A 24,030-nucleotide genomic window follows, 5' to 3' on the forward strand; every position below is an offset into this window, starting at 1 on the left:
AGGTGAGGGAGAAAGTCAAGTTTGCAAAGCCTCTCCTCCCTCACCAGCACAGTGCTCCCAGGAGGAGCCCAGTTCCCTGTGCAAAGAGCAGGAGGGAAGGAATCCCTGTGATGCAGAAACTTTGCTCTCCTCGGACACATCCCTCCTGGAGCTCACTGTGGGTGGGTTCCCAGCCAGGGCACCTGCATCTCACCTGCCCTTCCCTTATCAAAGTGGAAACTCTGAACAGGCTATGGAGGAGTGAACTTCAGCAGAGCCCCCAAGCCAGGCTCAACACTTGCAAAAAGACGTCCAAAAGAGATCACTTGGCATTTGCTTGTCTATAATTACTGATCAGCCAGAGCTCCACCATCCATGGCAAGCTTCTGGCAGAGAAATGAAATCTCTTGCATTCTTGAGCTCCAAATTCTTTGCCCAAACACACCCCAGCATGAGCTCTGACGGTCCTACAGCACAGCACAGCCATCCCCCACTGCTCAAGAACACTGTCTGCAGCTCCTCAGCAGGAGCTGTGGTTTGAGACTTTAGACACCTTGCTTAGACAGCACATCAATAATCCACACCTCCTCTATTTTATCAAACGCATATCTCAAGCTGTCTGAAAACCCTTACAGGAGTAGATTTCACAGCAGCCTGACAAGAAAGCAAATTCACAATTACTTCCAGTTAGGAAATTCTTGGGTAAACGCCCCAGGACATGTGGCATGTTCCATCCCATGTTGCTGTAACTTTCCAGCTCCCTCTCCAGCAAGCCTGGGAAGCAGGTACCGTGGCAGGAAAGTACAGGCTTCTCCTCTTGCATTGCGAAGTCACTCCTATTAACTGTTTCCAGGAATAACAAGACACTCTGCGTTTTCAGTCACATGGATTGGTTTCTATAGTCTGCAGTGCAGTAAACTCGTTTTTTCTTCCAAAGTTTTGCCAAACCCAAAGCCCTGTTTTTACGTGAGGTTCTGTCCTGACACTACATGTTCCCACACACCCAAACCAACTGTGGGTGCTCTGGTCTCTGCCCCAGTCTACACAGGCAAAAGGTGGAGGTTTCTCACTGTAAACACCACTGTACTCAACTGCTCTTTCCTCTTGCAACATCAGCACCCACAAAGCTGAGAACTCTCTCTCCCAGTCTCACACCATCCCACCAGTCTGTTCCTGGAGCCCTCCACAAAGTCCAGGCCACTTACGACTGATGGACGCTGCAGTTGTAGAAAACAAAATCCACGGAGGCAAATTTCTTCCCCGTCTCCTTGGATTTCAGGTACAGCTTCACCACTCGCTTGTCCCCTGCAAGAGACCCAGGCAAAAAAAGACATCAGAAAGGACACAGTGCATGGCCCAGCTTTCAGTGCAAGGCTTGTGATGGGCTGGAGGGAGCTGGGCATCACCACTCAGTCCAGTTAATTAACAAAATCCTCCAAGCGTGGCAATAAAAAAGAGTGTTCACCCATCCCCATTCAGACACCTAAGGGGCCAGCAGAGCCCAAGTACAGCTCTGAGCCCCTACAGCTAAATACAACCTGCTGGCAGGGAGACTGGGGCCCTAGGTTATACTGGGTTTGCTGAAGGAGTGTTTGATAGTTCAGGGGTCAGGAGACTGTCTTAGACCCCACATTCCTGGCCACATCTACCGAGGAATGGTTCACAGATGGAAATAGGGTCAGGGTGACCAGGAGGGGTCAGCAAGTAAAATCACAAAATGGATTGGGTTGGAAGGGACCTTAAGGATTATCTAGTTCCAAGCCCACTGCCACAGGCTGCATCCAAGCAGCTGTGGCCATGGCTCAGAGGAGACTAAGGAACCAGCCTCCCATGAGCAGCAATTCCTTCTCCTCCTATATGCCGAGAACCCAAGTGGGGTTCAGAGTCCAAGACTGGGATCACTGCCACAGGAGGACTGTCCTCCTCCACCTCTGCCTGTGGGGTAACACATGGGACATTTGTCTCAGGCTTTCTTCCACTCTGGGGCACAAGCTCACCGCGGCCCCTGGTGATGGGGATGACATCCTTGGCAGAGGGAGAGCTGCAGTAGATCTTCCCATCCTCAATGCGGCTCTCTGACTCGGTGAAGTCTTCAAAGGAGCAGTTGACTCCTGCTGACAGGTCTGGGACATTCCAGGCCTGCAGGACCAGCTAGGGAGGAGAGGCAAGAGCATCAACACAGAGAACTAGGAAAATAGGCTCCTCTGTGTCTGCTATGTGTAAGTCTAGCCAACAGAAAAGACCAGGGGTTGCAATCCCTCCTCTGCCACCCACACATGGCGAGGAGACCTGCTCTGGGCTTTTGCAAGGGAGCCCCATCCATGCACCTCCCTGCTCAAGCAGGGAGCACAGGTTTAAATGGGTTAAGAGCTGGAATGACTCACAGCCTCTGTCCTCTGCCCTTGGCACACCACAAGCCACTATGCCTCAGCTCTCTAGAGAGAACAAGACCAGCATCAGGGCTGAAGTATGTAGCACAGAAAGGCAGAAAGGCACCCACTCCAGAGAGGCGAGGAGGGGAAGAATCCACCTCTTCCCTCACAAAGTCATCCCCAGGGTCAGCAGTTCTCACTTTACAAAACGCTTGCCTTATTTCTAATTTGAATTTTTCACAGCTTCCAGCCATTAGTTCTTGTTATGCTTTTCCTTGATAGATTAAAAAGCCCTTTAGTCCCTGATATTTGCTCCTTGTAAAGGCACTTATACTCTGTAATCAAGTCACCTCTTAATCTTCTTTTTGATAAGCTAAGCAGATTGAGCTCTGGAAGTCTCTCACTGCAAGGCATTTTCTCCAGCCTTCAACTCATTTACATGATGTTTACGGGAGTTTTTCAGTCCCTCCCTTTGAAAGCTGCACTCCAGCCCAAGCAGAGCATCCCCGTGTCATCCACCCCAGACCTCTGTGCAGCATCCCGCCACCAGTATGGAGATAATTACCCCAGGAGTGAAACACTGCCCAGCTCCTGGCTCCATCCCAGGAGATCAAGAGTCTGCAGTGAGGGCCCAGCCCCAGCACCACTTTCCAGGACACCTGGTGAACCTCCATCCATGGTTAACTTTAGACTGGGACATACCAAACCCCAATTTCTCTGCTAAACAGCCCCACTCAAACCCAACTGCTCTGAAGGAACTTCACCCATACCACCCCCCAGTCCCAGCACCCCAGCAGGTCCCATCTGCAGCCGTATCACATTTAACTCCACATTACCAAAGAACATTTACCCCTGCAGAAGTGCTTTCCAAACTGTTTCCATCCAGTGACAATTCCCCTCTGATGAGAACTTTTTGAGATCTGTCACGGAGCCAGTTCTTAATCCACTTACCACGTGCTTTATCAATATTGTATAATGCTAATTTTTAATCAGAACGTTGTGTTGTACCAAGTCAAAAGCCTTGTAGGAGCCTAAAAACATCACATCCCCACAGTCCCTCTTCTAATTCAAGTCATAAATTCACCAAAGAGCAAAATGGGGTTTGTCAGACACAAATCCACGTTGACTGGCATAAATTATATTCCCATCCTTAAGTCATTATCAGGTGTATTCTGAACATGTTCTTTTTCTTTTCTTCTTCTAATTCTGAAGTAAAACAAAACAGTCTCTGGCTATTTGGGCCTTTATGCATCTGAGAGAAAAAATGAGCACCTTTTCTGTTTCTGGGGCTTTTCTCAACATTCAGTTATTTATTACAAAGTCATATTATTACACACATCCCCAGGGCACAGAACACCTTGGCCAACTTCTTTAGGATTCCTGAGTGCCAGATATCTAGACCTGGCAGTTTATTACTAGTATATGCTGTTTCTTTTTCTCTTCATGGTGCTAATGGCCTGAAAAATACTTCAGGGGAGTGCCTCATCCTTTCTGCCTGCACAGAGAGAGAGCAGCAAGTTGAGCATCAAAGTCTCATCCCAAAATATCTACTGCAGGCTGGAGTCAGAGACAGACTATTGAACTGGAGCTAGATCGCTGGCCTACGAATGGCATTTCTGATAGTCATGCTTTATTATGGAGAAATATTTATTGCTCAGTTATGTCATTTCTGAATAATCATCACCTGCTTTACTATATCCATCAATATGGAGCCAATGGCCCGCCCTCATCAACGCCTTGCACTTTGCTCTGCTATGTCTCAGACCTCTCTTCCCCTTTTTCCCTACTCATGGTACAGTCATCAGTTATTTTAACAGTCTCCTCCGTGGCCTTTGCCTCCAGAGGGCCAGGAGGCGGCTGGGAGGAGCGTGAGGGAGCAGAGGTGCCTTACCGGGACCTCGGACATGGTGACCGAGATGTTCCTGGGCTGCACGGTGAGCTGCACGCACTGCTGCAGCTCCGAGGCGAAGCGCTGCGGCTCGTCCGCCCGCTCGCACCGGTCCTTGCGGGAGCAGCTGCGGGGGGAGGAAAGCACCACGGTGAGGAGGAGAATCCCCTGGGCTCCTGCAGGGCCTCGGGCTGGCACCACGGCAAACAGACCCTTTTGATAAAAACGGGAGCAAGCTCCTGGTACTAAAGTGATTTCAGCATTTATGATAAGGAAAAGAAAGGCCTAAAGCACAGGGCCCATGAGCCGAGCAGGAGCGTTCCCGTCCAGGACGCTGCAGCGCCGGCACTGGGGCTTCTTTTCAGTCCCCATGTCCCAGATGGAGCAGCATGGCTTCAGTGAGTCAGAAGCCCCTTTTTATCCTGTTTTTTGTCCTTTTGGATTGGTTTCTTTTTGTATCCTTCATTTGCATGAAGGTTGAAGGTGCTGGGTTGGCCCATTACAGTTCTGTCCAGGTTGGCTTGCTTCGCTTGGGGGGTGCTGCACTTTACTTAGGTGTAATATGGTAGATTGAGTACCCTATTTCTCATAACTACCCTTTTAACCCCTTTTACAATAAAATAACCAAACTAACAGTACATGCTTAGCGATCTGACAACTATTTTAAAACAGTTTCTAACCTATTTTTAACACTTTGGCATAGAAATGATGGCCAAGTAGAGACCTCGGATGACTAAGGCCCATACCGGAGCTCTGCGCTTCCCTGAGACTTCAGGAGTATTTTATATTCAGTTTTTTTATTGGCACAAGAATTCTAAACCCAAGAGCCCACGGATGAGCAAGCTCTGGCAGCAGCTTCACCATGCATGGAGGCTCCTAAGCACAGCCTGGGCACCACAGGAGGGAATGACTGACCCCTTGGACCACTCCATCTCTCAGCATTTTGGGGGCTAAATCCCACCACAGGAGGGATGCCCCGAAGGAGACCAGCAGCGGGGATGGACACATTTTGTCAGCTGCAGGTCACTGGCAGAGCTGCAGGGACAATCCTGCTGTACTCACATGTTGTGGAGGACACACCAGCCGCAGTGGGGGTCCCGGGAGCCCAGGCACAGCTCACAGCTCTCGTACTGCTCACAGCTCTCCACGGGCACACGCGTCACCTGTGGGGAGCAGGCACGGAGTGCAGGGGCTCAGGCTGCTCTGCCCACACCTTGGCATGGCAGAGACACAGCCAGCACAGACTCACCCTGGCCTGTTAGTGGGAAGGCATCACCCACCACCCTCACCACCACCCACTCCTCTCCCAGGCCCAGGCAGCACATTTGCAGGCAACACTCCCACCCCAGAGAGACTTTTACTCCAAAAAAAGTTCCTTTCATTGTTGCACCTTAGCAGTATTTGAGAGGGGGCTGGGCCAACCCAGCTCCACGTGCTCTCCCAGCGCCAGCCAGGCACCCCAGGGCTGCTGCAGTCCTGCTCTGAAAGGGTTACCAGTCCTTTATTAATTGCTCCTCCAGATTTGATTAAAATCCCCTCATTCTCCAAGCCCTTCGAGCTCTGTTACAACTGTTCATTTAATTACTTTCCACCAGCACTCTGATAACACCGAGCATACGAGGGAAGAGAGTGGGCTTTATTAAGGAGAGGGGAGGAGAAGAGGGAGGACAGGGACGGGGTGCAGGAAGGGGTTCCTGCTTGCCTGCCACAAGGAATCTGCAGCACCAAGCAGCTGCCCATGCCTGTGCCTCAGTTTCCCCACTGCTCCCATGAGGCAGCACTCACTCATTAATTAAAATTTGCAAGCTGAAGGCTAAACCTGGGGTGTTCTCCCTCCAAACAGCACAGCAGAGCACAGGCTCAGCATGATGTCTACAGGGCTGGGATTGGCTGGCCAACCACTCCCCCCAGGGTGGTGAGGACACCTGTACTGTCCCCATTTGTTTACCCCTGACATTGCTTTAGGCAGGTGGTGGCAGAGGGTACCTCCCTGGCAGACCCTGCACAGACAAGTGCCAGGTGCCAGAAACTGTGGTGGTCCCTGGAGGAGGTCCCCAGTCCAGGTCAATGCAATTGCCCCCTTGGCATCCACCTCTCCAATATTTACCCCACAGAGGGGAAGCTCAGCTGAGCAAGCTCTGGGACAGAAACAGCCAGGGATGGAAACACAGTCCAGGAGAGCTGCATGGAGGAGCCCAATGCAGGTTCTGCCCCACCTGGAAAGCTGCATGTTTCCTGCAGCAGAGCAGAAACCAGAAATAGCCACTGGGAGGAGGGGGAAAAGAACTCTGCTGTCCCCTCAGGACTGTCTAGACAAACCTACATTCCTGCTCCATCGTCCTTTCCCCTCCCAAGCCCTCGGGCCGGTGGCCAGGAGACTGTGAGGCTCCCAGCTCTGCTTGCAGTCCCACTCACACCCACACACCCCTGGCTAGGCAGAGGAGCAGAGGTGCTGGGAGACACAGGCACAGCACACCCCAGCACGGCCACCCTGTGTCACCCACCAGGCCTGGTGTGCTGACACCAGATCCAGAGAGTATCACCACCATGACAGGAACCCGCTCCAGTCACTCCAGTTCAGCCCATGGATGGATGAACTCACGCCAGCAGCCCTCCCACAGGTCATGGGGACACTAAGCCAGCCCAGACTTCCTATCATGTACCCATCTGGTGCCAGGATGACAGCACCAGATCCAGACTGGGTCTGTACCTCCAGTTCACTCAGCACAAGCAGAACCAGGGACCAAGGGGTGCACACCAGCAGTCTGGGGGTGCACCAGCCCTATGTCCCCTCTGCTCTGTCATGCAAAAGCAGCTGCTCCAGAGGACAAAAAGTTGTTTGGAGCAATGAGCTCCCGCTGACCTGCAAAACCCTTGCTCAGGAGGGGGCGGCCAAAACAGGGAGGAGGTTTATGGCCAGCCACTCACAGCAAGGAAGGGTCAGGAAGCCCTTGGTCCCCAGGGACCATGGGAATTTCAAGCAGCTGCTGCTAACAATTAAAGCCTCAGGACAGTGTTTCTGCAGGGAGGAGCTGCCCCAGGGTCCCTAGGCAGCTCCAATCCCAGGAAGCAAAGTGCAGCCCCCCTAGAGATCTGCCCAAAAGGCTTCCCAGCACACAGGACTGCAGACTAGGGCTGCAGTGTGGGCTGCCAAGTCAGGAGAGCAGAGGACTGCTGACCCCTCCCCTTACCTGTTTCTCAGTCATGGCATAGATGTGCTGGCGGTCAGGGCTCAGCACCAGGTCTCGCAGGATGGAGCTGCCTTCGTGGGCCACAACATTCTCATACTGCAGAGCTTGGTGCTTCCTCTCGGCTGGCAAGTCCACCAGGATCTGTGGGGAGAGCAAGGGGGGATGAGCATGATCCCTCACACACCTCAGCATCCCTCAGGATGGGGGATACAGAATGTGCCCCACTAGGGACACCAGTGTGGTGACTCCACAGCCCCTACAGCACAGCAAAGTATCACCTGCTCTGCAAGCATCCCAACCCTTTCCAGAAGACCAAACTGCAATGCCTCCCTTGCTTTACTACATTTGTGTGGTGCATTTGCACCACATTCATGCTGATGGCATTCATCTCCCTCCAGGGAGGGAGGACACATCCCTGGCTCTCACACTGCACACCACTATGTTCTACTGCTCAGCCCCAAAGCCCCTCCAAGCTGTAGCATGGAGGAGATGAGTCCCCAGCATACAGCAAAGCATCAAACCCTGCCTTGCCCCAATGGTGCTGAGAGCAGCTGAGCTCACACAGCACACGGCCCAAGCCCTGCCAGGCTGGACACTGCACGCACAGGCTCTGCTCCCGCCCCCCATCCATCACAGGAAACACTTGGACTTGTGACCGGGGAAGTCAAGAGGGTCTCAAGGAAGTTGGAGGTCAACAGAGGTTCAGAGAGTGCCTTTGTTCCCTGAGCAGGACCATGGTGAAGGCTTTAATCTCCTTGTGGCTCACAGTAATGTTAAAGCTCTTCCTAAGCATGCCAGTTCCTGCTGTCCCAGAGATCAGCTCATCAGGAGGCACCATGAGGCTGCAGGCACACAGCACACAGGGCTAAACTCAGCTCTGCCACTGGCATGCCCTGAGTGGCACCTCCACCAGCCAGAAGAACTTTGTGCTCATGCCATTACTTGTGATACCCCCAGATTTGGGCATGGGACAGCCTCAAGGGGGACAGTGCCAGAGAAATGCTCAGGGGATGGGATGGGATCCACATCAGCCGTATATTCTGCAAAAATCCCAGTGGTAAACAGTGAAGCATCATGCCCGGCAAGGTGGAGCAAACTCTCCCTGTGATTATCTCCACGCTGCTGCGGGCACACACAGAGACCTGCTCCAGCATCCCCATCTGCAGGACTCAGGACCCCCCACAGGAGAGGGGCAAACTGGCTGATTGGAAGCACCCCCCCAACTGCATCCCACAACCCCGCCCTGGTTATCACACCCACTCCCACAGCCCAGCACATCCACGACCACCCCACAGCAGCCTGGCCACCTTGCCTGCTCCTGCAGTAAATTGCTGCCAGCATTTGCACAGCTCCCAATCAGGAGGACAGGGGCTGGGAAAGCAGGATCCCGGTGTGCAGCTGATTAGCATGGAAATGTATGCAGCTCACAAACAAACCGGGCCCATTTAATTAGAGCGGCGCCTTTGATTCACTGCCAGCCTCCTGCATGCACCAGCCCCGGATTATTTTTAGGCAGTTTTACAAAACAAATGTATTTAATTAAGAAAGAGACCCCTGAGCAACCAGAGAGAGATGAGTCCTGCATAGCAGTGAGCAAAGGGGCTGCCCTCTCCCCAGGGATGTGACAGCTCGGCTTGCAGAGCCGGGCTAACTCTTGGGAGCTCATGGCACAGCCAAAAACCCCCTGTACCTCCTTCCACAGGACTGAAGAGCCTTCACCATAACCTAAAAAATTGTCCTGGTATTCCCACCACCATCTCAGCATCCTTTGCTAGACCCCTGCACAGACTCTGCTGCCCATCAGCCTCGCACTCGGTACCACTGTCTGCTGGGGAATCCAGGGGTGCTAAAGCCTCTGCCTGCCTTTCTGGCATGGGTGTCTTTCTGCCCAGGTTCAGAACCAGGTTTGTTTCTACTCCAAACAGATCAAAGGAGGCCAAGCCCCAGACATCCATAGCACAGGGCCATATGGCACCCCTGCCCAGCAGTGTCCCTTGCTCTGTGGCACCCAGCATCACCCCCACAGCACAACCCTGCCTCCCCACATCTCCTCACAAGTTGCTCCCCTGCTCTCAGTTTCTCCCCTGCAAAGTCCTTCCCAAGCCAGCTCTCTGGAGGAGAGTAACAGGGAGCAGCACCCCTTCCCCTCCCCAGCAAGGGACCATGTCCCCACCCCACCATGGCAAAGTGACAAACACACCTTTCCAATCCTTTTATGGGCTGCAGTTGTGGCACAGAATAATCGATACAGTTTCACCCTGGTTCTAAAATAGATCTATAGCTGCATGTGGCGCTGGCAGTAATTTTTAACTAGCGGGGTAATTTCCCCATTACATTATTGCACTGTGCAGTGCTGGGAAAGAGAAAGAGATGTATTAAAAAAACAACAGACGTGAAGCACTTCCAGTTAATTTGAGGCTCCAGGAAGAACCTAAAAATACTCTCAGTAGTCAAACGGGGTTGGAACCTAGCCTGACACACGTCAGGATGTTCTGGTGGGGCCATGCACACACAAGAACCCTTCTCTCTAGCACCTCTCCCTCTGTTAAGGATAACCTGTAGGTGTGTTTGGGAATCAGGAAAATGAAATTTGGAAGAGTTGGTAATCGAGATGTTTGCTGGCTGGCCAAAGTGCAGGGCACACAGGGAGACTGTGAGTTAGCTCATGGTAGGAAAATGTATCCTAACACTCCTTTCCAGCATGAGGAGATCATAGAATCACAGAAAGGTTTGGGTGGAAGGAAGCTTATAGTTCATCTAGTTCTAACACCTCTGTTCCAATTCCCTGGTTCCATTACACCATGTTGCTCAAAGCCCCATCCAACCTGGCTTGAACACTCCTGGGGATGGGGTGTCCACAACTTCCACGAGCAACCTGTGTGAGCAGACAGACCCCAGACTCCCCCATGCCAAGCAGGACCCAACTGCCCAAAGAACCCGCTGCTGTGCAGACAGAGGTGGAAATCCAGCATCAGGGTCTTTCCAGCAGGGTTAACCCAACATGAACCTACCCATCCTGGCCAGCAGGATAAGGATGGGCTCTTTGGACTATAGCATGGTGGAGCAGCACAAAGAATGCACAAGGAATGCACAAGGAGCCTCCCATCTCTTACAGACAATGGAAGGCGCTGCTTTCCTCCCCCTCCCTGTACCCAGGGTAGCTGGGAGCAGGGAAAGGGGGAGAGGATGCAGTTTAATCAGAGCAGACCCCCTCAGAAACACTCTCCTTCCTGCCCACCCTGGCTGCCTTCCCACTCAGGGGAAAAGACATTTACCATAAATAAATAAATAAATAAACATATTAACCTTTCTCCTCATCCTGACGCTGATATAATTACCCAATACTAATAATTACTCACACTAATTTCTTGCTCAGGATTCCTGCCCTCACTCCTGCCTGCCTCAGGCTGGCTTCAGGCAGCAACTCAGTGGTGGTGCCTCCTCCCAGGAGCTGCAGGAGCCCCAAGGGGCAGCCAGCTCCCAGGGCTGTACTGAGGCACAGGAGCAGAAGTGAGGGTCTTGAAGGGCTGCTGCCTTTTTAAGCACATGGGGAGGGCCAGAGGCATGAAATTATAAACTCCCTGCTTGGGTGAATTATCTCAAAGCAAGCCCAGGGGCTGCTCTGCCAGAAACCCATGTGCACACCCTCCCCACTCAAACAACAAGCCCACCTCCATGGGGCCAGCACCCAGCATATCTTCATTCTAAGAGGGGTTTAAGAGCTGCACCCCCAGAAGCTGAGAACCCTGTCAAGGGAAGGATGAGGGAAAGGATGGGGGCAATGCCCCAAGCCCTGGCGACCCCAGTGTAATGAGTGACTGCACAATGCACACCCCAGCTGGGCAAATGCAAAGTTCTCTCCCAAGAGACCCAGAGATGGTTCCTGGGATGGCTTTGTGTTGGCTGGAGAAAGGAGCTGCCATCCCATACAAGGCTTTGGGGGAGACAAGCACATCACCAGCTCCTTCCATGGCAGCACGCTTCTCCCCCAGGCAAGGTGCCCTCCAGGCTTGTCCAGGTGAGGAGGCACTTCCCCAGAGCCATAACCACTGCTGATCAGCCAACTGCCAGGAGAAACGCCTCCCAACATCCTTACAGCACCAGCAATGGGCACAAGGCAGAGAGGAGCCAGCTTTTGGAAAGACAGGCAATGAGAGGAACTCAGGGCAGCAGCCATGACCTGGCACCCACCCAGGGCTGGCAGCAGGTCCAGAGGAGGACAGGGCTTTACAGTTCAGTCTGGGCCAGGGACACCAGGTGGAGAGGGAGGAAGCACAGCTGGAGAGGGAAGGCAGCTGCAGACATGCCAAGGCTGCTTTTGGATTTAACACATACCAGCAGAGCTCTGTGCAGGGTCTGAGAGGTGTTTGGGTGGGCCACTGGCTTCTCAGAGGAGCAAACCCACATTTTTGGGTGCCCACAGTGATGGTCCCCAAGAGACCCGATCTCACGGGGGACATCCCTAAGCCCAGCAGCAGGAAGAGGGGGCTCTGCACTGCCCTACAGCCAGTCTTCCCATGCACCCTCCCAGCCCAGCCTTACATCTCCCCACCTCCAGGCTCTCCAGGCTCCATCCTGGGTCCCCAGCGGTCCCCCCAGCCCCCTCCTCCGGGCAGGAGAAGTGCTCAGTCAGGCTTTGTACTCTTATCTGCGCGGGGCTGTGATTAATTCGCAGCGGCTGGCAGCAGCTACAAGAGGAGGGCGCTTTTGCCCGCCTGCCACACTTCAAAGGCAGGGACTTATCTGCCTGAAACACACTCGGCAGCCTTTTCACGGGGACCCTTTCCAGTTCCACGGGGCTCGCACGGTGCTGACAGGCAAGGCGAAAGAAAGGCTTATTTATGGGAGTGCATTTCAAAGCTTCCCCTCTTCCCTCTCAACACACGCTGAGGGAAGCACAGAGTTCCCCAGCCCCAACCATCTCCACTGGGGACAGAGATTAAACAGGCAGGGACAAGACACGGCTGTGAGGAGAGGATGCTGGAAAGAGGACCCTGCCCTACCTGTGCCCACGTCCTGGTCCCCTCCTGCCCTGTCATCTCACCAGTGAGCAGCTCTGTAGCACATCCCTGAGTTGGGAGGAGGAAGATGCTTTGTCATGGGTGGAGGGCAGAGTGCAGCCCCAGGAGTGAAACCTTCCCCTCCCAAGGCCATTGGTGCTCAGGCACCATGGAAGCCCCAGGCTCCCACACCCAAATCAGGAGGTGCCAATGTCCCCTCCCTGAGAGCAGGGCCATGTGAACACCCCCGGCATTCTGCTTTGATTTTGGCACCATCCACCCAAAAGGCAAAGGACAGGCCAAATATAACCAGAAGAGGAGTGGGTCCTGGCAGAGCTGCTCCTGCAAGCCATGGGGCCAGCTCCCAGAGGCAACAGAGGGTCTATGCAGCCTGGCCACACCGGGGCAGAGGTGACAGCTGCTGCACAGTGTCACACAACACCACGCTGACAAGCCTACAGCAGGAAAAGGCACATTGCATATCCAGCCAGGGGGGCTCGTGGGGAAAGGGATGGCCTTGGGGGGGGTCAGCCTGCAAAGCCCCTCTTAGCACATGGCCTGGGTTCACCCCAAGGCAGTAAGAATGTGGGGACAGGGACACCAGCTGCCCCTCCACATGCCTTTCCCCAGGACAAGCAGCTGCTACACACACACCCTTCTCCAGTTTCCAAAGGAAGGGAAAGGGTTTAAATTAAATTTCTGGATCAGCTGCTCCAAGGAGACACACTCTCTTTTTCCTTTCACCCAGAAAGGTGCAGCAAAAGGCAGGGACAGGAGCAGCTGCAGGGCCGTGGCATCATCTATCCCATAGACACAGCCTTGGGAGCTGGGTACTGCTGGGGAAGGGGACACTGGCATGCTGGGGGCCAAGAGCAGGGAGGTCAAGGCAGTGGCTCCTGCTCCCTCCCACTGTATTTCAGGTTACCAAACTTTGGTGTCCAGGGTGGTGAGGATTTGCCTCTGGCTTTGCTCAGATAACCAGGAAATGGCCATTAGGAGTGCTCCAACCTCGCTTTACCAGGGCTAACCCTTACAGTGCCCTAACCCTTCACCAGCCCTAACCCTTCACCAGGGCTAACTCTTACAGTGCCCTCACCCTTCACCAGGGCTAACCCTTACAGTGCCCTCACCCTTCACCAGGGCTAACCCTTACAGTGCCCTAACCCTTCACCAGCCCTAACCCTTCACCAGGGCTAACTCTTACAGTGCCCTCACCTTTCACCAGGGCTAACACTTACAGTGCCCTAACCCTTCACCAGGGTACCCTACAGGTGCTCTGTGCCACAGGTCAGGAGCCAGACACCAGAGGAAGGGTACAGACAGCCAGCAGCAGGGCCACGGGCAGGGCTGTGGGGATGCATCTTGCAGGGGCTTGTCTCGGGGTTGATGACAGGATGGGCCCCACAGAAACATCCCAGCTATGCAGGGCAGGCTGGCAGCCGACACCCCGGCTCCCCCTGCTCCCCCAGCCGGCTGCCAGCCCCTTCCCTGCCATCCCAGCAGCTGCCTGCACAGGAATGCACCAGGATCAGACACACACCTCCTGCCAGACAGGCAGGCAGCTGCTCGGATCTGGCAGAGCTGGGATCTGTCCTCTCCACCTCTCTGCAGGAGAAGGTTTCACTGATGGCTCACGCAGGGCTGGGATGCTCCTGCCTCATCACTAACCTGCCTGATTCCACTCAGTGAAACCCATCCACTTGATAAAGATGAGTACAAGCCAGGCTTTTGTCCTGGGCCCAACATCACCCTGAGCTGGAGAATACTGGGACTTTAATCATATTGGTACAATAAAGCAAAAAATAAGGAGATACTTAATCTAAATCCATGCTCAAATGCTCAGCAACAAATCCAGCACCTCACCAGCACTGGCAGATGTGACACAAGTTCACCAGCTGGTTTTAAAGCATGTGTTACTGCCAATGTGTCATCCCCAGGGTGGATCCTGAGTTCAGCCATGTGGGCTGAGGACAGACACACTCACTGCACCTCTCTGGAAGGTAGGGTGAAGCACTGGGTTTTGCCATAGGAAAGAGACGAGAGAAGGAGTCAGGGCAGCAACCCTGCCCAGCAGGCCCCCAAAACACAGCAACACCTTCCCCAGAACTTCTCAACCACCGTTTCCTTTCATTTAATCTCATTTCCATCTCTCCCTCTTGTTCAGCCACCCACACAAGTGGTGCTCCACCATGCTAAGTGGGCTCAGCAGAGCCAGTTACACCAGCACCAGCCCACACAGCACAGCACAGGACTGACCAGCCCCATGCTCACCATCTGCAAACCCTCCCAAAATCTCTCCTGACCAGGTCTGCCAGCATTGCTCCATCAGCAGGATGGGAAGTGCAGCCCAACACACCGTTCCAGCAATTTTGACAGAATTAAGACCATGTCAGAAAAATCCTTCCCGTCTCTCTGTACCAAAAGTGAACTGCTGGAAAGAGGGAGCAAGTGTCAGGATAATGCACAGGAGAAGCACCTTTGGCAGAGCCAAACCCAAGTGGGGGAGGGACTGATGGATGGTGAAGTCCCAATGAAGTGGCAGGAGGAATTACACAATGTGTGATGGGTTAAGCAGTTGCTCTACTTTCATCCCAAATAAAGCCCTAGGTGCCATCCCCATCCCTGCCAGCCCCCAGCCCCACAGCAGCTCCAGCAGTCTTGAGCCATTGATTTCTCAGCTTTGCCCTTCAAAACCCTCTTGGCTCAGAGCCCAGCGCATATTGTCTAGTCACTCAGGAGCAAAATATCTCTATTATTATTGCAATTATTTCCCAATCAGCATGGCTCAGGGCTGAGGCAGTCAGAGGGGGCCCCCAACAAGCAAATCAATGGGCTGGCACTGCCCTGGGGCTTCCAGGGACCAGGCAGGAGGCACTGGCAGCTGTTGAGTGGCACAAGGAAAGGGGGATGGGGGACCCCGAGACCCCTCCATGTGATGCTATGACCTGGCAAGGTGGCAGTCTTTGTTGACCCTCAGCCAAGCAACAGTGATGCAACTTCACCTCTGCACAGAGCGTGCAGCCACCAGCCCTGCACAGCCACCAGCCCTGCACAGCCACCAGCCCTGCACAATCTGCATGCTGGGCTCTGCCCCTGAGGCTAAAGAGAACTGACAGCCATTCCAGGGTGTCCCTGGGGCAGCATGGCAACTGCCAGGGCATCAGCTCCCTGGAGAGGGAGCGACAGAGGGTCTCAAAACTGTCCCTCCATCAACACAGTGCCTGTGCCCATTACAGCAAAAATATCCTGTGAAACCCCAGCACCACATCTCATCAAAGAAACGTCCCTTGCAAGGGAGAGGAGCACAGGCAGGTAAGACAATCCTGCTTTTTCCCAAGTCTTGGGAAGAAAGGAGGGAGCTCTGGAGGTAGGAAAGCCCAGTAACAGATGGAGAAGGAATTTTAGCCTTGCAAAATGGAAGGTAAAGGCAGGAAGAGCACAAAGCAAAATGCAACAGGGATCTCCTCTCTGCATCCCACTGTTCTTCTCCATGCAAAAATAAAGCCCTGGGTGACAGCAGTGAAGGGCAGAGCACATCACAGAAATACTGGATTATTTTTTCTCCTGTTCATTAATTACTGTAGGCATCCCAAGAGTCCCAGCAGGCCCCAGGCATGAAAGGCATGAATGAAGCCAAGGCAATGTGTCACCCTCCCAGCTCCCACAGGACTCACACTGCACGTGACCAGCCCGGGGCAAGCTAATACCTAAACCTCCCAGAGAAGGCTCTGTGGAGAAAGCTCTCACCTGAAGGACTCAATACTGAGTTTTCAAGACAAAAGCCACCTCTCTTCCACTGCCAAGGCACTGGCTCCTCCAGAGATCACATGGGGACCAGCTGGGCTACTGGTTCCCCTCGACACACAGCCCACCACAGTGAGCAGTGCAGACCCAGAGCCACCAGCCCCAGCCTCTCCATAGCTTAGAATTTCCTAATTATTCTGCAAATCCAAATTATTTACCTCTTAATGATGCTGCTCAGCTCAACAGGGCAGCTCAAACCTTCTTTCCTGAGCTTCCCTCAGCTTCTGCCCACATTTACAACCAGACCAAGACAACCCCAACATGAATGCCAAAGGCTTGTCCCACCACCCTCACCATCCTGCCCTCTTGGGACATGGAGCAATGATTAGCAAAGTCTTTGCCTGTGGCCAGGGGCTCAAAGCCTTGCTCCCAGAGAACAGGAATGGGGACCACCCCATTTCCAGGGAAAAAAGGCAGGGAGGGGTAACAGGCCTTCAACAGGAACATGTCAGGGAGGAAGTATCAGCTCCCAGGGCTGCAGCACAGCTGGAGATCAGCTGGATCCCTCCTCCCCTCTCGGCTCCAGGAAAATAGCTGTTTCCTTCCTGGTCCCTAAACAACTCAGCAGCGAGAGAGGAGCTGCCTGAGGACTAGGCAGGGGCTTTGGCTTTGCAAACAGAGGAGCCAGTGGCAGGAAAAGCCCACAGAGTGGGGGCTGTAGAGGGGCACACTCCAAGGGGGGATCTGTTTCAGGGTACTCCCCAGGTCAGCTCCCCTCCTACCCCAGCAGCCCCACACACAGATCCAGCACCAGTCAAGCCCTGCTTCAGTGGGGCTGCCTGCACAGGCACAATGGATCATGTCTGGATTTACCCATCCATCAGACTCCAGTACCTTCTGCACCCCCATCTCAGCCTCCCACTCATTCAGCTCCAACCACATAAGTGCACCAGCCACTCTTTCCATGGCGTGAGAGCCAAAAGCCATTTCCTGCAGCAAGGGAACTATAATAGGAACAAAATCCACTGCACATTCACCTCCACACAGGAGAAGGACAACACCGATGGCACGGCAGGTTCAGCTTCACCCATTTAACATCAGCTTTGATCCCTTCCTACCCATCAGTCCTCTTTTTACTGCAGCTCTGGGCTGTCCTGGTGTTTTATCTCCATGGACAAATCACACCAGACTGCCCGGGAGGAGCTGATAAGCAATGAACAATCAGGGTCTAAATATCGCAGGGCACAGTGACATTAAATATTAAGAGCCAGCACAGGCAGTACGACTGGGCATGCAGAGTCTCTTACAGATTCAGAAACAAAATCCTGCATTACCTGATGGACTCCATGAGAATGAAACCCATGTCATCAGGGGAAGACAGAAAGTTACAGACACACTTTTTGTTAACCTTTTCTGATCAACAGCTCCACTATCAACACGCCATGATCAAAACTCCAGGTCCTGCCTTTCCTCATAAAACAGTCCCTGCTCCAAACACAAACACTTTCAAGATTAGAGAAGAAATCCTCCAACATTCCATAGCCAGTGATCCTGGTGATAACAGCCAGCTAAGCCTGGCTTCACACTGAGCACACCAGAGTGCCTGCAAATATTTTGCTTGAAATAGATTTAGACCCTCTCACTCACTCCAGCTTGAGCTCTTGATGCTAAATTCCCTGATCTTCCTTTTTGTTCATGTTTTAAAATTTCATTCCCATATCTAAACTCCTGGCCCTCCTACACCATTTCCAATGCAGAGAGCCACATCCCTGGCTACACTAGACCCTTCTATATATTTCCAAAAAGCCAAGGGAAAGCTATGGGGCCATAGCTCCCCACTGTGCAGAACCCAGAGCAAAGAAAAACACTTGTCTGCAGTGGGCTCCCCGTTCAAAACCAGGATGGAAATTAGACCCTTCAGTCTGTGCATCAGAGCAATTTAGAAGGAGAGATTGAGAAGATTTAAATATAGAGGTTGCTTTCCCTAAGGATGCTGCTCAAGATATTTAAGAGCTCAGGTTATACACAGCGTGGATTTCCTTTGGAACCAATGCAGAACTCCCTGCCCTGCTTCTGCAGGCAGCAATCCCTTCTGCAGGCTCCCAGGGAGCACAGGGTCCTGTTGGCCAGCGCAGAGCCCATCACTGACCACAGGGTGGTGTGGCCACATTTTACCCAGGGGGGTAAAATGGGGTGCAGAGGGGCTGGAGCCCACCCGGAGCTTTCCAGGTGTGATAGTACTCAGCCAAAAACCATTGTGACCTCAGCTCTTACAGATCCATGCAATGGGAAATGAAGAGCCTACTGTCGCCTTAACAAATCCTGGAAATGCAGGGCTGCTCTCTGAAAGCCCAGCTATTGCTAAGATCAGACCAAACCACATGCCACATTCAAAACTAACTTCTCAGAAGGTCTTCAAGGAACACCTACCACCCTCTCCACCATTCCCAGTGCTTACAGGGGACATCGAGTGGAGCCGCTACCCACCAGGACTTGGCCATGGAACATTCCCACACAGGAATGCCACTGACACTTGGCAGCCTTGAGAGAGCTGGGCCAGGTTCAGGAGTGGCTGGACATTACTGGCCTGGTGCTGGAGGGAACAGAGATGGGGACAGGCAGAAGCATAAACAGCTTATCCCAAGATGCAACACTGGCAGACACCCATCACATGCCTGAATATCTGTAAAGGGAGGCCAAGGGGTGGGAAATGATGTTAATTAAAGTTTTAATTACTGTAACCAAACGAGTAGTATAATTACTTTATTCTCACAGAGACTTCAAACTGATTAAGACCACGTGCACAATCTTCGGGTTGATGCGGTTTTTAATTAAACGTGCCATGGAAGATGGTGAGGGGTGGGCAGGACCTCAGCCCTTCCTGCACATCCAGGGACCTCATGTGAGGAGGGAGCCCAGGCTGGCAGAAGCACGTGGGTCAGCAGCAGCCAGTGCCAAAGGCAGCTGCTCTGGGAAGGCTGAAGCTGTGGGGTGCACGCTGGTGTCTTGCAGGAATAGCTTCTCTCTTATACATCAGCCCTCAGCTTCACATTCCCCCAAAACATCTACCTTTACAAACACTTCCAAAACAGCCCCACATGGGCACTGAAAATATTAATAAACTGGTGCTGCCAACTGGAGGGAATGATTAAAAAACAATTTTGCAAAGGTATCCTTTTCAAATAATAATACTACTAAAAGACAAAGCAGTAGAAATTAAATTCCCAGTCCCCTACCTCAAATAAATAGTATCAGAATTTGAAATGAGACATAATTACCCCGGCAAGGTTAAAGCCGCTAATGCACACGGAATACAGAATCACCATCCATCATAATCATATCTCATATCGCAGCCATTATTTATAATTAGGAGGCACAGTTTAAAAAACACATAAAGACGCCCATGCAATGCAGTAATTCTTCTGTTATTGCTCCTGGAGGGCCAATCCTGCTCCGATTTGTGGAGTCCAGGATCAAGCAAAAGTAATTTCCTAAAAGTCATTCCCAAAAATCTCCTCTCACGGAAGGGGAACCCACCTCAGCCCTTCCACAAGCCATGCTGGCAGCAGTAGGGCACATCCAGGCTGCACTCCCAGCCATTTCAAACCCAAGTGAGCTCACAAAGCATCCAGACATGAATTTACAATTTTTTTCCCCAAATGTCAGTGCAGGAAGAGTAGAGCTGAGCAGACAGTAGAGCCACAGCCTGGCTCAGCAAGGCAGGGACAGGCATGCCTGGTGGGCTTTGCCTGGGCTTTCTCCTCAGCTGGGTGGTTGGGGGTTTTTTTACCTACTTTCAAAACCACAGAACGAGTTATAGCAAGAACTGGGAAAACCAAAAGCCAACCCCAGAGCTGCTGAAAGCTGCCCTCCTTTGAAGCGTGGGCTTTGCAGTCTGCCCCCATGCCCCAGTGAAATATTAACAAGCTTCCGGTGAAGCAGGAGGAAATTACGCTTAATATATTCTGGGGAAGTCCGCAGACAGCAGTGCCTGAGCAGCAGAGCCTGGCTCTAGAGGGACCTGCCTCCAAATCCCCTCTCCTGCCAGCAAGGGGGAGCAGGCAGCCTGCAGCCCTGCAGGGACGTGCAGCAGCTCCTTCGCACACACGGGCGCTGAGCAAAGCCTGACACAGAAAAGCACAAAGCCCTGGCTCAGAAAAGCACAAACCCACGGCCATGGTGAGGTATGCAGCTGGTTCTGAGCCCCAGAAGTCTGGGAGAAGTGGATTTACAGCCTTTGATGACAAAATAGAAAGCAGTAGTGCTTGGAGATGGTGTCCTGGGGACATAGAGCTGTGATGGCAGAGGTGACAGCAAAAGCCCAGGTATAAGGCCACAGGAATGAAAGATGCATGAGCATAGGTGTGTAAATCTACAGTACAGTGTGTTTGTGGATGGAAAAGCAAGCTGGTATAGGACAGAGAAGAGCTGAGGCACAAATCTCAGGCTCAAGCAGCCCCGAGAAGGAGCTCAACACTCAGCAAGCCAAAGCCAGCTTGCCCCACCAGTCTCATGACTCTTACTCACAGCAGAGCTGCACTTTCTCAGAAGTTTCATTAAACTGTAAAATAAGTAAAAAAAGAAAAAAAAAGGAAGGAAAAAAAAAAGCCAGCTTGCAGATGCACATACAAACACATATCCCCCCCAGAACCCAGGAAACACTTTTCAAATTAAAGTTGCCGTAAAGAGAGCAAAACCTCAGCAAAGTTTTTAGCCCAGGTCCCATTACTGGGGGTGCTGTGCTCCTGCAGCACAAGAGGATAACAGGCACAGGGAGTGGTTGGAAGGAGGGCATCACCAGAAAGAGGGGCCCTGTGCAGAGCAGCACTGCCCCACTGCCACCATGAAATGGGGGAAATAAGCCTTTTTGGGATTCAGACACTGTGCCCACCTGGCCATCAGCTCTCTGGAGCAGGTCGTCTTCTTGCATGGTGAGTACCAGCCTATGCTCCTCATCCTGAGTGAGGATTGACCTCCAGGGCTGCACACAGGGGATCTAGCACACCTCTTGGGCCTCCCCTGAGCATTTTCCAGCTCCTCCTCTATTTCAGACAGTCAGTGTACCGCCCAGCATGCCCAGGACCTGCAGGCTTGCAGGAATCAGCACGTTTGGGGAAGACCACTTTGGGAATGCCAGAGAGGGGATACTCCCCACAAGAGTATGGAGGAGGAATACTGCAAAGTCAAAGGGGAGAGGGTCATCCCCCTGCAGCCAGTGCTTCCCTGAGCCCTGAAATGGTCACCAGCAGACCACCAGGCTCTGTCTGACATCCTTCAGCTATTTCAGCACCAACAGCACACACCAGAAGGACTTTTAACATCAGCAGAGGCTGAGTTTACCTCAAGCAAAAGAAACAGAGAGAGGAGGAGGAGGTGCTTTGCAGGCTTGGGCAGAGGATCACTATTTGCCCGTCCAAGTGCTGAAAACTAATCCCCCTTTCCCCCTTTTTATCCCATTGAAAACTTGACAGAACCTCCTAGCGCTTTGCAGTTGAAATTGGCAGGTCTTAAATTAATTGACTGCAATTTTACACAACAACATGTTTAGCTGTGAGCTGGCCCGCAGCCCGCTTGGCTCGCCATCGCTCCCCAGACACTTTTCAAGCAACCTCCAAAACTTCATAACACATCGAAGGCAAGGCGAGCAGGCTGCCAACGTGACCCTCTCCCTGCCAAAAGCCTGCCCTGCCTCCCCTCGCCCCCACCCCGACCCTGCTCAGCTCCTCCGGTGTTTTTCCCCCCTCTCGTTAATGGCTCGTTACATTATTCTTGTCATCTCCGAGGATTTTTGCTCCTCCAAATGCTGAGGAGCACGGGGCGGGCTGGGTTACAGGCCCGCTGCTTTACCATGGAAACGGCAGCCATGGGACCAATGCACGCAACAGGAGTGAGAAAAGTCAGGGTGGTTTTTTTATTTCAATCCACCCTGACGCATTCCTGTTCTCCTTCTGCTTAATACCCCGAAGGACAAAACCCAAAGCAAAAGATGGTGATGCAGTGGCAGGTTTGTGATGTCCCCATCCAGGACTGACTACCTGGGGTAATGCAAAAACACACAACCCCAGCGCACAGGAACAAGAAGAGCCTGCAACCCACCTCCCACCCCCCCAAAAAAGCACCATGCTCCTCTCAGAATTGGGTCGGGGGGGAACCATGCTTCATGTGCAGCCTGCCTGCAACCAAGCCCACAGAATGCAGGGCTGATCCTGGCTCTCCAAGCTTTTCTGCCTGCTCCCACGAGACACTGCTGCCTTGGCCAAGCACCCCAGTGATGAGTCAGCCCCAGCTCCCAGCCCGATCCCATCCCCAGCGCCGGGCGCCTTTCCAGGGCATGGCCACAGCAGGAAAGCCTGCTCTGACCACACTGCTGGGTCCAGAGCTGCAGGAGGAGAGGGGAGGATTGCTCCGGCTCTGCCGAGCACTTGGGTCGAGCAGCTGATGCTCTGCGAAAGCCAAACTGGGGGTGGGTTGTTTGTGTGATTTCATTGCTTGAACAAACAGAAACATCCTGTATGTGATTAAGAGCCTTTATGAAAAACACACCAGCACTGAAGCCCACAGCTGGGACCAAAGGTATGGCTGTGGCTGGAAGGCAGCACGCAGCGGGGTTCGGCTTCTCCGGGGTGAGCAGAGCTCCCTGGCAGGTTCACACAGTCACAGCACCCCAGGGATGTTTCAGAGCATGCACAGAAACAGACATCCCCACTAGGAAATCACCTCCCCCATAAAATGTCAGCTTTGCCAGGCCAACTCCCCAAGCTCTAGGGAGCAAGAGGCACAGCAGGGTTACTGACAGCCCACAAGCCGCAGGCGATGGCTGCTCCGGGAGAGGCAGCCAAGGCTCTAACATCACTCTAAAGCTTTCATTCTTTCCTTTATCACCTTCTGCCCCAGGATATCAAAGCACTCCACACATCTCAGGATTGCTCCTCCTTTTGGCTGCAGGCATCACCACCCGCGGCTGGCACAGAGAAGAACTGGGAAATGTAGGAAGAAGGGAACTGACCACAATCCACCACCACCTCCCTTCCCCCCGCCCCTCCCCAAAAAAGGGAGAACTTCAACTCCTGCCAAAAACCAGGACTTGCCTGGACTTGTGCAGCCATCACCTCCACAGCCCCTGCCCTCCACTCCAACAGAGCTGCCTCGAGGGAGCCACGCCAGGAAAACACATGCTTTTGTTTAAGGAGCACAGGCTGAGCAAGAAAAAAAGCACTTAAACGTTACACACTCACACACACACAAAAAAAAAAAAAAAAAAAAAAAAAAAAAAGGAAAAGAAAATTGAAGTTTTGTACTTGTTTCTCTCTGGCAAGGCTCAAAATAGGGTAAGGCTTTTGTTTTGCTGGGAGGCTTTAAAAAAAAAGTGTATTTATCCAAACCATCCTTGAAACATTCTTGACATTTATTACCAGAAACTTTTCCTCCAATTAATTGCCTTTATACAACTATCATTTTCCTGATGAAAAACAACACCAGAAACTCGCAAGCTATTTAAAAAACGTTCGTCCTCTCTCTGTTTCTGCCTGGTCTCAAGCACAAACAGAATTTGGGAGGTTAGAGGGGTCAAAAACAACAGTTTTGACTCAGCAGTCTTGACCAGTGTGAGCTGCCACCCATGGCAGGGACACTGAGGGCAAGACTTGGAGCTCAGAATATTCTGCAAAAATACCTCTGGTCCTCAGGTATGAGGTGTCACCTCTGGCTCAACTCAGGAAAGCACAGTGGGCCAAGTGTCAGCTGAAAAATCATGTACTTGGAGATCTGGACTGGGTTTCTAGCCAAGGCTTTCACAGCACAGAGGTAAGGGTGCTCACACAAGTGTGACAGCAAGCAGAAGGGGGAACCAAAGCCAG

At 52.6% G+C, this 24,030-nt stretch overlaps 1 protein-coding gene across 1 annotated transcript in view; it reads right to left on the reverse strand.

Moving 5' to 3' along the window:
• The window catches only part of PLXNA1 (plexin A1), a 114,283-nt gene that overhangs the window by 57,137 nt on the left and 33,116 nt on the right, over positions 1-24,030 (reverse strand). Inside the window, exons 4-8 of the mRNA XM_050979178.1 lie at positions 7,431-7,571; positions 5,302-5,402; positions 4,243-4,366; positions 1,977-2,130; positions 1,185-1,284 (exon numbers count right to left, since the gene is read on the reverse strand). Coding sequence (XP_050835135.1) covers positions 1,185-1,284; positions 1,977-2,130; positions 4,243-4,366; positions 5,302-5,402; positions 7,431-7,571 — 620 coding nt within the window. The remainder of the gene's footprint in view (positions 1-1,184; positions 1,285-1,976; positions 2,131-4,242; positions 4,367-5,301; positions 5,403-7,430; positions 7,572-24,030) is intronic.

Source organism: Serinus canaria, chromosome 12 (genome assembly GCF_022539315.1).
Source record: "Serinus canaria isolate serCan28SL12 chromosome 12, serCan2020, whole genome shotgun sequence".
Taxonomy (NCBI): Eukaryota; Metazoa; Chordata; class Aves; order Passeriformes; family Fringillidae; genus Serinus; species Serinus canaria.